This window comes from Netta rufina (assembly GCF_964035555.1).
Source record: "Netta rufina genome assembly, chromosome: 3".
In the NCBI taxonomy this organism is placed as follows: Eukaryota; Metazoa; Chordata; class Aves; order Anseriformes; family Anatidae; genus Netta; species Netta rufina.
In genome coordinates, this window is record NC_140125.1 from 26,423,951 (window position 1) to 26,438,731 (window position 14,781).

A 14,781-nucleotide genomic window follows, 5' to 3' on the forward strand; every position below is an offset into this window, starting at 1 on the left:
CAAAAACAACTACCACCATCACCCTGCTCAAACTTAACATATGAATAAAATGAGGAGTTTAAAACCCCAATGTTGTGGTTATCCTATTAAGATGTACCCTGAATACATTTAAACACTTAACAAGCATCAGCCTTGCTTTTTCTTATTGTTCAAGATTTTCACTGCCTGATTGTGGTAAGTCGTATCTAACACATCTTAGTGTTCACAGAAGTACCTTACAGAACATCTGTTTTCAAAAATAAATACAAATAATTTATTTTCTGAAAGCACTGATTGTGCCAAAACTCATCTATCTCATTTTGTATTCACGTTTCCCATCTGTTTTCAGTTTACCTCCTATTTCCATCTCTTATTTTTATCAGCACTCATATTTTTGCCTTCTGTCCATAACAGTGTTTATTCAGCTTTCAGTTACTTAAGCTATGGCAAAACATATAGCTGAAAAAGATGTTCTAGAATCTACATATTTGTATTCTGTTCACATTAGACAACAATTTAGTTAAGTGTTCCCTGGAAGAGTTCAAGGCCAGGTTGGATGGGGCCCTGTGCAACCTGATCTAGTGGATCATGCAGTGGATCCATGGCAGGGGGCTTGGAACCAGGTGGTCTTTAAGGTCTCTTACAACCCAAACCATACTATAGCAGAGCATTAATAAGATAATTAAGTTGTAGTCTTAATGTAAAATCCATCACAAAGTGGGTTTTTTTTGAGTTTTAAATGAGTCTATCATTATTTCTCCTACAGTAGAGCATATAAAGAAAGTTAAAATATACTTGTACGACTATGCAGATACAGTGATAAACTGTATTCTTTAGGACTTGCCTCTAGACTGTAGTCCTCAAGTGGATGAAAAGTTGCAAAGAAGAAGTGATCTTGGATTCGCTGCCAGTTTCTTCTGGCATTCCTGCAATTGCAGAAAGTAATGCAAGAGGCACACAAAATACAACATACCATATTTTTTTAATTGTCAAATTGGAAAATTGCATTTACTATACGGCAAAGAAAATAACAATTAAGTGAGCACCAGTTTAAAAAATACAGCATTCAGGAAATAAGTTTACGTTTCAAAAAAGGCCCATAACATGTCTCCAAATTCCATTATTTGAAGAAAAAAGACTGGCAATAAAGGGTATCCCTAACTAATTTTAAGTAACTCATAACAACAGGGGTAAAAACGGATAAAAACCACATATATGGCACAAAAATATTTTATTTTCAAAGCACTAAACTAAAAAGCATTTATGTAAACCTCATTTAATCATCACCCAAAATTAATTTCCTAATTACTTATTTTTGCCCACACAGAAGACTTTTGAAAAATATGACACCTAGAACATTTCACAGTTTTATTTTTGAGAATTTACTGGTATCAGAAAGTCTGAAAGAATGATTTTTTATTCTTCATAACCCATCAGACAAGATGGCTTAGCACCTATGACAGTCACTGTTTTCAATCCTCCCCTAAACTATAAGCACCGTTCAAATATGCCTCAGTTTTCTCTGTTGTGCTAGAGTAAGTTATCACATCATTTGTTGATGAACAGACTTCACCTTCCAAGACTTCCTTTCTTTTAAATTAGAATAATAAAAACCAACAGCAATCATCAAGTACTATTTTAGAAAGTAAGACTTGCTGCAAACATCTCTGAAGAATAACAGTAAGCATTAAGTCAGAAGAATGTTACTAACCCTGTGCCATGCATGTTTTCCACTTGTTGAAGGCTAGATTCAATGACTGGTGTCAGAGCTTCAAATTCTTCCACGTGCAACATTTTGCACATTCCCCAAATTTTTTTAAGGGCAACTAATGCATAAAGTCGAACACTGAAATTATGGTTGAAACACCACTGTAGAACTACTATGAGGGCTTTCTTCAGAACTGGCTTCTAAAAAAGAAAAGATTTTCATTTATGTTAAGTCTTAATGTATCATTTGGAAGTAGAAAAGTAAGGCTGACCCAAGAACTGGTGCTCTCTCAGAAAAGTTTTTCAGTCCAAAAGCTTTAACAGCATCTATACATGCAGATACCGGCTTTAGAACACGGTTCTGATTTCCTTCTTTCCCTCCTTCTCACTAGGGCACAGAGATAGTTGTTTTGAAAATGTATTAGTTTGTTGTAAAAAATACTATTCTGCATACATAGAAGCCTTTGTTCAACTTGCTGATCTTCTAGTACTTAGGAAGCTTATTTTGTAAATGTATGCAAAGAGTCAAAACCAACAGAAACGCCTGGATTGCTGCAGATGTGTGGTACTTGTTTTCATGTAACTTCTGATTGTATTTAAAATTCCATTTAAAAATTAGAATTCCAAGTAAAAATGTAACTTTAACAAGGGCTAGCTATTTCCAAAGAACTCTGTGAGTGTTATTATTCTATAAAAGATTACCTTCTTTCTGGTTACCTGAGCCCAGGATCCCGCAAATTAAATGCAGATCAAGAAAAAACAACCCCAGGTTAGTTAAACTAGAATAGCTGTTCTAAAAAATTTACAGGTAATCAGGCCCTATGTATCCAAAACATCTGCCATTTACCTAGTTTTCAGTAAGTCCAATATTGTACAGATGTGGCGAGAAGAGCTGGTATTTTCTGTGTCAAAAGGTACCTTAGCAGCATATAGGTATTAAAAAAGGTTTTGAAGACAGACAGCAAAGACAGTTATTTCAGAAATTCAAGTACAGTGCAACTGAACAAACAACCATTTTAGCCGAACTTACCTTCTCTGAGGTATTTTGAAGAATGATGTCAAAGTGTGATAACACTGATAAAAATGTACAGATGCTTGTCTTAAGCTTTTCCTCATCCTAAAGGGAAAAAAGAACGCCACATTTTCTAAAGTTCTTTGACAAACATTTTGTGAAAGACAGCATAACTGTGCAGAAGCTTACTTCCTGCACTGCCATTCCAGAGCCATTGGTATTATATTAGGTGGTCTCACTAAAAATAAACGTGGCAGGAAATGTATTTTTGATAACTTCAAATTGGTAGAAATTAGACTGTACTGTTACAAGATTTAAGCAAACTAGAAATTTAAGATTAATTTGACCCTCTAAGTATCAAAGGATTTTAAATACACACTGAAATAGATATTTGTCCCCAGTGCAGAGAAAAGTACAGCACACATCATCAGTGAACAAAGTTGTCACACAGGGTGATATTAAATACCAGCCTGGTTTGGGGCAAAAATATATAAATACAATTTTCAATTCTTTTTTTCTTTTAAATTCTTCTCCTACTGTTTGACTTTTTGAAAAATAACTACACTACCAACTAGGCTATCTGTATTTGATAAGCAAGACAACATCACCAATTAACTATGTTGAGTGGTGAGCTTCAGCAGAGGCCCACATGTAATGTCTTCCTATACGCTGGATCTGATGCATGTACATATTATCTACTCAGCCTAAATGTACGATGCTAATGAATTCAAGGTCGTCAGAACACACTATGACTATTTCTAATCTTAAGCGTGATCACTCAATCCAAAACACAAAAATGAAATGCTAGTAAGTCAGTTCTGCTCAGTCAACCCTTTCACGATTTTTGGGTACCATATGCAAAGTCTGCCTCCACTTTGGAGCTGCATTTTAGAATGCCATTCTGACAGAAGCTCACATTAAAAGCTGCAAATTATGTATGTGTTATGTAAGCCATGTTCCTCCTCTGACAAACAAGACTATGCAGAAGTCTTGCAGAAGCTAAGTGTGGAAGCAAAAAGTGACTTGGCAATACCTTCCCAGACTCAGAATTTAAGGTGTCTGCATTCCTGATGGCACTTACACCAGCTCTACAGAGTCCAGAATAGAGTTTACATTATAAAGGGAAATCTCTCAACACGACTCTCAACAAGAATTGTCTTCAGCCAATTCTAAATCACAAACTTCTAAATGGCTCAGACTATAGTCCAGACTCACTTCCAATCTCAACAACCCATTTCTTCTAAATGAAACTCTGAATACACACAATATAGCATATGGGTTAAAAAAAAAAAAATTACCCTTTTTGTTCAAATTACTTCGAGTGAAAGCCAAAGTTCTTACTTACATAGCAAAAGCAATCCCAGAATTTACTAAGAAACTGGGGATATTTATGAAGACTCAAGATAACAATCCATTCTATGAAGTATTTCACAGATGCCTGATTGTTACCAAATCCAGCCTGAAAAACTTTGTCAAGGGTGCCACACAAAAAATTCTGAGAAAACAAAATCAGACAATCACTTAGGATATTATTAAAGTTATTTCTATAAAGAAAAAAAATCTAAATAAACATTATGAGCTTTATAATATTTGAAATACTTTTGATACTCAAACTAAAACATTTTAGAACCATCTAATTTCTTTATTATACAATTAATGTAAGTAATACTTATGGGCAAAAGACTATAAAGGTGGCTGGGATCAGACAGCAAAGTGCTACAGAAGCAATACTATAGCACAGGCAAGTTTAAACAACGCACACATTAGAAACACGTACCATATTTGTCTCTATTCCTCATATGGAAGAACTGAGGAAAAGAAGTTCGGTTGTTGTTTTTTTGTTTTGTTTAAAATATAGACTCTTTGCAAAACATACTTAACATTCATAATCATAACTGATGGATAAAGAACTATTAAAGAATGTTAAAACTCATAGGTACAATGTTACAGTAAGGAGACAGCACCCCTAGGGAAGAACTTAGGTCACTGCAAGGTTGCCACAATGTCTCCTTAGGAGACCAAGTATAGTACCCTACATATTCAAATTTTCAGTGAAAATTTTTCACAACTTAGATCTAGATCTAACACCCATGACTTTACGGCAATTTACTAATTTTTCCAAACATCATTATTAAGAAGCATTGGATGAAATCAACTTCACAAATCCAAGATCCAGGTTTTAGTGACCTCTAGAAATACTTAAATCCACTATTTCAGACTGAAAGAATTAAATTACACAAAATGTTTAATCAGTCACAGAGATTAGATGTCTTCTATACCATGCTACAATTAATGCATTCAGTTTGTATGACAAATTATTGTTGAAAGCATATTTAAAAAAAATAAATCTTTAAAAAATTTCTAGTGAAGAGTAATACCTGCTCTAGCTTAGGAAGAAGAACTAAGAGCGTCTGCCATATCCGGTTTTTAATTCTGTGCTGTAAAGAGTTTGCGTAATAGCGTGTTTTAGATCTGGACACCTGTTCATCCTGAAAGCAAGATAGAAATTGCATTATCCATCTTTCCTTTAAAATTGAAGACATGGAAGTGTATTTAACTGTACTGAGAACAGCATCTACTGCACAATTAGTAATCAGCACTACAAAGCTAGGACAAATACTTTAATATTATTTAAAAATAAATTTTGAAGCTTATAAGTGAGACATTCTGAAAGTTTATATATATATATATATATACACACACACATACAAATACATACACAATTATACTTAGTATTTTTACTTAAGAGCATAACAACATTAGATATTAAGAATCTTCACAGAGCAGAAAGTTGAATTTATGTTAAGGCAGCACCTACTGTATATGAACAGTTAAAATAATACTGGGTAAAATGGAGCATGAAGACAAGCTGTCATTTATTTATATTAAAAGAAGAACTAAATATCCCGAGTGAAGAAATGAGTATATAAATTCAAGCATTTCTACTTTAATGTCTACATATAAAAATGGATTTAATCATGCTCTAGATTAGTTCAGCTTGTAACTGCAAATGTAGCTTTGGGACAGAAACTAGTATTCTGCAATAAAAAAGATGTTTATGTGAAAGAAAATAGATCAAATAAATGAAACTTTGAAAATAACAAATTCATGTTCTCACATACTCATATAGCTTTAGATTCTTTCCCTATGTAGTTTGTTTTGGCCTTCTTAGTGAACATATTTCCTTAGCTTTTTAAAAGGAAAATAATTTACTGATATGGAACTTGTATCAATATTAAAATGCAAATACACTTTTTTTTTTTTTAACATGTTTAATCCTCCTATTTGAGGAAGGAAGGAAATCCTTTTTAAAGCTCACATTACTTTTTTCCACTTGATTTATTGTGTAACAAAAATATTACAAATTTTTCTTTACCAGTTAATTGAGGGAGGGAATGAATAATGGACCCATTTCTTATTCATCAGACAAAACCAGAATTCTATACTACCAGAATGCACAGGTTATGTTCTAACAGCAGCTGTAGTAAATTACCATTAGTTTTACACTAGTGCCAGTGTACAAGCAGTCATGGTATAAATGAAAATCAGACCCCGATCTTCTCCATTAATCTCATTTATAAAGGCCTAATTAGACAATTGCTCTCACAATTCAAAATGTAGTTTGTAATTGTTAAGGTGAAACACAGAGCTTCGAAATGCAGCCTAGAGGAAAATTCTTACTGGATCAATAGTTACATATTTGGATACTACCCGGTGAAGTCAGAACATCCCCTAAAATACTGAAATAAACTTGGAAGAGACTTTTTTTTTTTTTAACCATTACAGTTTGGCTAAATTAGCTCATGTCTTATAATAATGAGCAAAAAAAGCGTCTTACAGGGCAAATCTAGATAGGCCATATAAATAACTACAAAAACAACCTTCCAACCTTAAGTTCTTAAGTACTTTGCATTTTAATACTTATATTAACATTACATTTATATACCAAGAAAAATGAAGCTTACTTTATCAAGTAGTTTGCTGACAATGTCTTCCATAAACATCTTATGCAAGATATTTGATCCATCCAACAAGCACAGAAATTTAATAGCACAAACCCTCACATAGTGATCATCTCGGTTTGTACTGTAAAATATTAATAGAAAAAGTCAAACTATTTGTTCAGATATAAAGATAAATCCTAAATTTAAAAGGCAGTAGCAAGCTTTACCTTGAACATACATACAATGCTCTCAACTGCGGAAAAGACTGGGCCATAAAAAAAGTCAAAGGACATGTTTAAGATGAACATATTTATTTAGTTAATGCCAAAAAAACATTAGAAAGCTCAAATTTTGAGAAGAATGGTAAATGCTGTAAATATGCTGGGAAATCTTGAAAGTGGAAGGCAAAACAAACACAGTAAACATCCCATTTGCCACAGAAAACTGAGAAATTGCCATCAAGTTGCCTGTAGTGAGATGACAGAATACACAAATAACCCAAACCAGACCATCATTGATGATGAAGAAAACTGGTGAGTTCCAGTTGAGGTCATGTCAATAACACTTCCCCAAAATACCACATTTTAACTGTTTCTCTTTTTCCACTGAGTAAAGGAGGGAGTCAAGCTGGAAAAATATATTCTAGTAGCCAACGTCCCCCAGTTTGGAAAATTGGAGGCAGAGCTTATTACCAGTATGTCAAAATAAAAAGGCCTAGAGCCCATCTTGTAAAGTCAAGCTCCAAATGCGGGTGCATTAATTAAAGCCTAAATTTATTAACTATTAAGTCTGCAATGATGAGATACAAATCAGCACTCCATATGATAACTGCACCCTAAAAAGTCTTATTTTTATGAGGTGAAATAACGAGGAAGCAATTATTTCCGTCCCATTCAAGTTATCAAATTTGAATATACTTTCTTGAAAATACCTATCTACATTTTGAATGTGATGTGACATTACTGCCTTTCACTGATATTTAAGATTATGAATATAATCCTAAGAAGCTGGCTCAAAAAACATCTTTCCTATTACAGCATCAATAGTGACTAAGACACTATTCAGACTAAATACTTTAAGATACATACCTTTCTGTAACAACATTTGCGGCACATTTTTCGCCAAGGCTTTCTACAAAGGCATGCACATCCTGTATAAGTCTTCTCAGACAAGAAAAGACAAAGCAACAAAGTTAGCAGAAAAGCACATAAAAAAACTCTTCTCAAATATCTCAGAGATTAAAAGAAAACAAAGAACACAAAGTTGTAACAATCATACACATGGACCTGAAGGTTTTTTTGTTTGTTTGTTTGTTTTTTACCTCTGATCCCTCCTAAATACAGTTCCAAAGACACAAGCCTCAGTGATAAGTTCACAGTAATTCCCAGCATTTAAGAAAGCATCTGTCAAAGCACTTCTGTCATTGATGGTGGGAAATATCCAAGATTGACAACAATGACTAATGACTACGTTGAAGACTCCAGTCTTTGTAGTAGACAGATCTATGAGCTTGAAAATTATCTGAAAAGACAAAATAAAGGATTAAAAAGTCTAGTTTCTACATTTGCTAGAATTATTAAAAGCTACTGCAATGTTATCCTATTAAAGCAGGTGTGATTCCCTCCTGCATCTGAGACTTGCTCAGGTTAATGCTGTCTTGAATTTATCCACAATTCTGATTATATTGGCAGGTGAATGTCTAACAAGTGGCCCACAATGTTTATGCTGAACAGAAAACAGAACAAATGCAACACATGTTTTACAAGAATCTCCTGGGAACTGGAACAAATGCAACTGGGCTTACTTCGCTGAAGTACACAAACCTGGTGTTTTTAATCAATCCTCACTAATTTAGAAAAAAAGAACAATTTATTCCCTATGTAGCTATATTATTAATTCTCTTTAATGAGGATTACATCTACATTGAAGTTGAAGTTCATATTGAAGTTTAGGAAACTTAAGTTCTAGCACAATTGATTATTTGCATAAATCAAAAAGAAGAAAGCAGAAGAAACAAAGCCTAAAACCACAGTGCTCCTGGGCACCTCTGTAGAAGATGTTCTGTATTATACTACAGCAATACTTCCTTTTTGGTACAAACGTATCTCTCCATTCCACCCCCCTAACTATTATTCAGGAGACAGTGGACTGTGGCTGGCAAAATTATGCTTCTGTAGCAAATCGGTATCAGGCAATTCAGCTATAATTTTTTTTTTTTTATCTCTTAGCTAAAACTATATATCCACTGCACAAGGGGTCAATGGCAAAAGAAACTGCCAAGGAGTAGGATAAGAATATATGTAAGTAGACACTTGCTTGGGAACTTTATCTTCATTTTCTTATGAAGGGGCAGAGGGTGGCTCGACCAGATGCCCTTTGCTGAATATAGGAGACTTTCATTACCTCCTGATGCCTGTTGTCGCAGTGTGCCCCACTGCAGACAATTTGATTGCTGTCTCTGATACTCCAGATTCAACACTGGCAAAGTACACCTTAAATAATGTCTCAAACACTAACACTGAAGTTAAGAAAAGTAGTTCTTGAAAATTAAAATAAATAAATAAATAAAAGCTACAGCTCATCAGTTACCACACACAATTACTAACTCCAGACATTCATTAAAAGAAACAGCTAGCAGGTTTCTAGAACTAAGCATTTGCATCTCTTTGGATACATCTTATTTTGACTTGGGTCCACATTAAGACTACAAATATGAAGTGTTATCTACTGTTTAAAATAGATGACAGCAACATTGTTTTGAAGAAAATAAGCCCAAAAAAGTTAATACTTATTTTTTTTAAATAATTACTTACAAATATGAGTTCGAGATCAGGACAAAGCTAACTATGTGGACCTTCAAGGCAAAACTGCAACCCCTTTTAGGGTAACTTCTGTGCTACGTGCAAAGCAGCACGAGACAATAATTCTAAGCATACATACATATGGGTAACATTTATGAAGTATTACTGCTCTGGTAAATGTGTTACAGTAATCGTGGACTGCTCTGTACAAACATCTAATGTTCAGGGGAAAAAGCAATCAAAAAAGTAGGGAAACATCAAAGATTATTTAAAAGAAAAATATTTATGTCATTCCTGTGTATAGAGCCAAGTTGAATCAAAGCCCCAGTACTGAATACAGTGACTCAAAATGAAAACACCATGACATTTATGTAGATTTCAGAAATATAGAAAGCTACATCTTACAAAAAACAGTAAAAAATCGTTTTTTGTCTTCCAAAATCTGAAGCCAGTTCTACCACGCTCTAAGGAGACTGATTTTTCTGTTGTTTCCTACACCTGGATATTCAGAGAAAAAAAAAGAAATTTAAAGATGCTGTTAAAGTAGTTAAATCTACCTCATAGCATCTAATTAAGTGTTGAAGGGTTGTAATTTTTCATCTGAGAGAGTATTTTCTTAAAAGACCACTAGAAAAAATTCCCAGAATATTAAGTTTTTGCCAGTGCAGGTGGCAAATCCCAAACAACAACAAATTTCAGAGGAATTGCATAATGTAAGTATAGAACAAAGACCAAAATACACATTTTACTGAATGCAGAACATACCAGTCTAAAAAGATCAAAGAAACTGTACTTTTCATTTTCTGTGTTAGAAGAACAACTAACAGATGTAACAGATATGCAATTTTTCATTTGTAAGCCTTACTCTGAAGTAGCACAAGTTGGCAAACAAACTACCAACATTTTAGAAATATGCATTTTGATCTTTTGTTTGTACTGCATTGCAGATACCCTTCAGTTGTTTGCTATTACCTTCACTAGCAGAGCAGGAGAAAAAGGTGACTGAATGAATGAACACGAAGGCTTCACAAATGTTTTTACTTTTTTTTTTTTTTTTAACCAAAAAGAACTAACGCTTCTTTTTGTTTGAAGTCCCATTTGTTTATCCTCACTCTAATTCTCAGATCAAACTAGTATCTTCTCGAAAAGGAAAAATTCACCACAAACACCAAAAAGAAAATAAGAAGTAAAACCCATTTTTAGATCCAGGTAAATTTTGTGTTCACTTCCCAAAGAGAATTCTTAAACTGACCTCTTTTATTTTGGCATATGCTTGACCCTTTGCACTTGCAGCAACAGCTAGAACCTCAGTATCAAAGATGAACTGAACAAATGCTTTCAGATTGGACCAAAATATTAGCTGTGTGTTGCTCAACGAAGATATGATTTTCCAAGCCAAATCAAATGCTTCTATGCAGAGAGATTCTGATGAGTTCAGGAGCTAGAAGAAAGAGGAAAAAAAAAATGGTACATTTGACAAAAACAACCAAACAAAACTATTGGTATCTTCCAGTTGGTTATATCTTTTACCTTGGGAACAAGAACTTTCATGCAGTTGAACACAGGTAAAACTTGGTCTGAAGGAAGAATAGTTAGGGCTTCTAACGCAGACTGTAGAATTTTTCTTGACCTTTCAACTATAGATAAGGGCAATTCTGAAGCTGCTTCTTCTTGAGCCAGCATTGGAAACTTATTTAAAACAAAACGCAGGCAGATCCACTGGTCACGAACATAGCGTGCAACAATTTTTCCCCACCCCTGAGATGATGTTTCTTCACATAAGCTGTAAGAAAAATATTATTCTTAAATATATACTATATTAATTCATCTTGCACATTCCTATCTACCAGGAACAGCTTAACTGTACTTAATATATTTGAGGTCCTAGTATTTACACAGGTTCAAAGGGAGACTGGGCAAACTCATTGAAGAGAATTCTACAAGTAAACTTTCTAAACACAGAGAAATGAGTTCTGAACTCAAGTAATCTCATTATTCAAACTTCTGGGAACATCACTATATGCTTTCCATACAGTCACGTTCCTGAAGTATTTGTTTTTTAACCCTCTGACTTGCTCTGGGCTTCTTTCACTTCCCCAACAGTAAATCATTTCCTTTTCAACCAACTTGTGTACATGCTATGGCTTTGTGCTCTCTATAGATATGTAAGCTGGCACAAGTACTAGCAGTATTCAAAACCAGATCTGGTTACGTAGTATTAGAAAGTAAATAGCTTTGCAGAATTGGATGACTGAGCTCAAGAACTTTTGGTCTGACCTACTATGGCTGCTTTAATATTCTAAAATCTGAATGTTAAGTCAGAACAGCACCTGAACGAATCTTTTGTGTTCAGATATTTTCCTTTTTACCTTCGTATAACATTATCAAAGAGAAGATGGGGGGAAAAAAAAGAGCACTTCAATTGCTGCTTTACTCTCTAATCCAACTTTTTCTGAAGTATTACTTAAGCTACATCACAGACGTACCTACTTTTTTCTTCAGTGTAAGATGGTTTCTTTACAACTTCATTAAATTGGAAAAACAAAATAAATCTCTTTAGAGCATCCACAGAAGGCAGAGCTTCAAGATGTGCTTCAGGTTTCCGATCCATTATCTCACAAACTACTGTGAGTGAGGCCATGCTTATTACTTTTCTAATTTGTTCTTTAACTGTCGGCTCCTAATAAGATCAAAATCAAATATCAACAATCAAACATGCATCAATTTCTTCTAATATATTAATAACCAAACAATACATATGGTATTTCTGTTTGTATCATCTTGGACATCATAAACTAACAACTCTGCAACCCTGTACTTCCTTTCTCTTAACCTAGGCATAACACAGCTTTGCCTTAGCTAGATCGGTGCAATCAATCACAAGTTGGGAGCACTGAAAAAAAGTACAACCCTTACAGATTACAGTCATTTATTCATTAAGTGCAAGAGTCTAGCTTGACACTATCTTGGAACACTTGTATATTGCCAGGTAGCAGCCCGTATATTGCTGGACACCAATCAAAGATTCATGTCCATGTAGTCACAAACCCAATGCAACAGGACAGTGCAAATCTGGAATTCCTTCTAGCCTCTTGGAACAGTCACTCCATGGTCACAACACGTACTATCATTATTTTGTATTTTGTATGCCTATATTCAAAGCTGAATGAAACAAAAAATCTTAAAGCATCAGTAAGCATATAGTTTCCTAGTAATATTAAAAGCTCAGTGTTATTTAAATACCTTCAAACTACTTTCAGCTGTCTAGAGTACAGAAAATATTTTCCCATTTAAATTACTCTTTATTTTTTCTTCTTAAACTTCAGCTGAAAATGTGATATATGAGCAACTGGAAAAGTCATCATAACAGTATACTTTTCACTGAATTCAAAAGAAGTTTGTAAAAGCATCATTGAACACGTCTGAACCAGAAAAAAATGTTTACTTTGAAATTACTGGTGTTAAGCACATAATTCATATGTTCTTTGTTACAAATTCATTCTTGTTCTTTGTTAGAGAAGTAAACCTAGCAAATCCAATACTTACAATCTTTTTACTGTGCTATTAACTGTTCTTGATCAATAATTCAACCCAGACAATACCAAAGATTACACTGCCAGGAAGTCTTAGTTTAATCCCTTCCTTTTACATGACAGTAATGTTTCTTTACCTTTTGAAAATGTATGTAATAGGCTAGTATGCCTGAAATACAGCTATAGAACAATGAACATAATGAATTGTATGAAAATCCAAAGCAATGCTAGGTTCTGGATTTTTTTTCTATGTTCAAACTTTGAAATTCTGAAGATCGCTGATACAAAGGCATACCAAAGGCATTTTCATTTAACTATAACAACCTAGGTAGGATCAGTTCACGTTCAAGGAAAAAAGCTTTTGAGTACCTACTGTCCTATATTACAACTAAAGTTTCATTTTTTAATAAAAGTCGATACAACTAAAATGAAACAAGTAAGAAAACAAAAGTACTAAAAATCTTAGCTACAAGTATTTTACATTGACATTATATTCACAACTAATTACACAGGCAGGAAAATATGTATACATGCATACACAAAAATTATACTAGAAATATGGCTATATCATTGATATCTGTATTAATAACTACAGTTTTAATTTATATATATATATTGTAATAAGTAATACTGCATTAATTACCTCTTTGCAATTTGTCTCTCGAAAATTACGAATAGAGGCATTAGTGAGGGACAAAATGAAATTCTTGATAGTTGGTAACTTTTTCCAGCTGACTTGTGAGCACAAATTCACAATCTCTGGAATTAAGGCTAAGTATAGGTCACAACGATCCAGATCACCAACCTAAGGAAGAGGATACAAAAATAAACTGAAGCATTAAGAGGTGGAAACAAACTGAGAAAAAAAAAAAAAAACTACTATCAACAATGATAGTAGAAGGTAAGCAACAGGAAGGAAAACAAATTTATTAGTATTTTAAATCTTGTCTTTTCATCTTACAGGTTATTTTAGTTTAGTGTTTGTGATTATGCCTTACAAGAGGCAGTCTGAAATTCCGTAAGAAATCTCCAGTTCTTTTAATTGGCAAGGTTATTTCCCTTACTGGGAGCAAAGGAATGCCCCATAAAACCACCTGAGCTAGCCTGAAACAGTGTTCAAATCTAACTCGGTTATCAGAACATAGCACTGCATTGCACCCTATACACATACAATGGTACATCCTGCACTTCTCCAACTAGATTTTATCTCAGGATTATATCTTGCTTTATGGCTTTTAATTCTCCTGGCCTATCATACTTGCATTTTTTTTCCACACCATAAAACTACCCGTCTATTAAGCTGTTCACTCAGGGAACCATATAAAAAAATCCTTTAGTTTTCGGAGTAGCTCCTCTGCATTTTCACCCACATTCAGACTGAAATTCTCCTGATTCAACATTAACACTTGTTTTGATGCAGTAGCATGTTTCTTATCTGTCTTCTATCACACTCATATTTTGGGGACTGTCTGCTATCAGCTTTTTCTTTGTGTTTCTTTTACTTCGTACTTTTCATGCTGTTTCCAAGAAGGTACCCCATGCTTCTTTCGAAGACTTCACCCTTGCAGAAACATGAACTTTTTTCCAGCTGTTGTTACTATATTCTTGTACAGACTTATTTTTTTTTCTGCTTTCCCAAGCAAAAAAAATGTAATTTTGACTTCTATTCATTATCACTTCTGCACACATTTCCATATAACTTTCTCCATGAAATCTGAACTGGCTCTCTTTTCTAAACTCACTCTTCATTAAATAACTCATTGCATCCATTCAAAAAGTTTACAAAAAAAGTCTACTTGCACAGA

At 33.9% G+C, this 14,781-nt stretch overlaps 1 protein-coding gene across 1 annotated transcript in view; it reads right to left on the reverse strand.

The window, feature by feature from the left end:
• The window catches only part of TARBP1 (tRNA guanosine 2 -O-methyltransferase TARBP1), a gene marked incomplete at its 5' end in the record, with an annotated part of 34,818 nt that overhangs the window by 5,564 nt on the left and 14,473 nt on the right, over positions 1–14,781 (reverse strand). The window contains 12 exons of the mRNA XM_084284243.1: positions 824–905; positions 1,691–1,887; positions 2,717–2,803; positions 4,044–4,193; positions 5,077–5,187; positions 6,664–6,784; positions 7,731–7,802; positions 7,964–8,163; positions 10,696–10,884; positions 10,974–11,226; positions 11,930–12,123; positions 13,620–13,781. Coding sequence (XP_084140369.1) covers positions 824–905; positions 1,691–1,887; positions 2,717–2,803; positions 4,044–4,193; positions 5,077–5,187; positions 6,664–6,784; positions 7,731–7,802; positions 7,964–8,163; positions 10,696–10,884; positions 10,974–11,226; positions 11,930–12,123; positions 13,620–13,781 — 1,818 coding nt within the window. The remainder of the gene's footprint in view (positions 1–823; positions 906–1,690; positions 1,888–2,716; positions 2,804–4,043; positions 4,194–5,076; positions 5,188–6,663; positions 6,785–7,730; positions 7,803–7,963; positions 8,164–10,695; positions 10,885–10,973; positions 11,227–11,929; positions 12,124–13,619; positions 13,782–14,781) is intronic.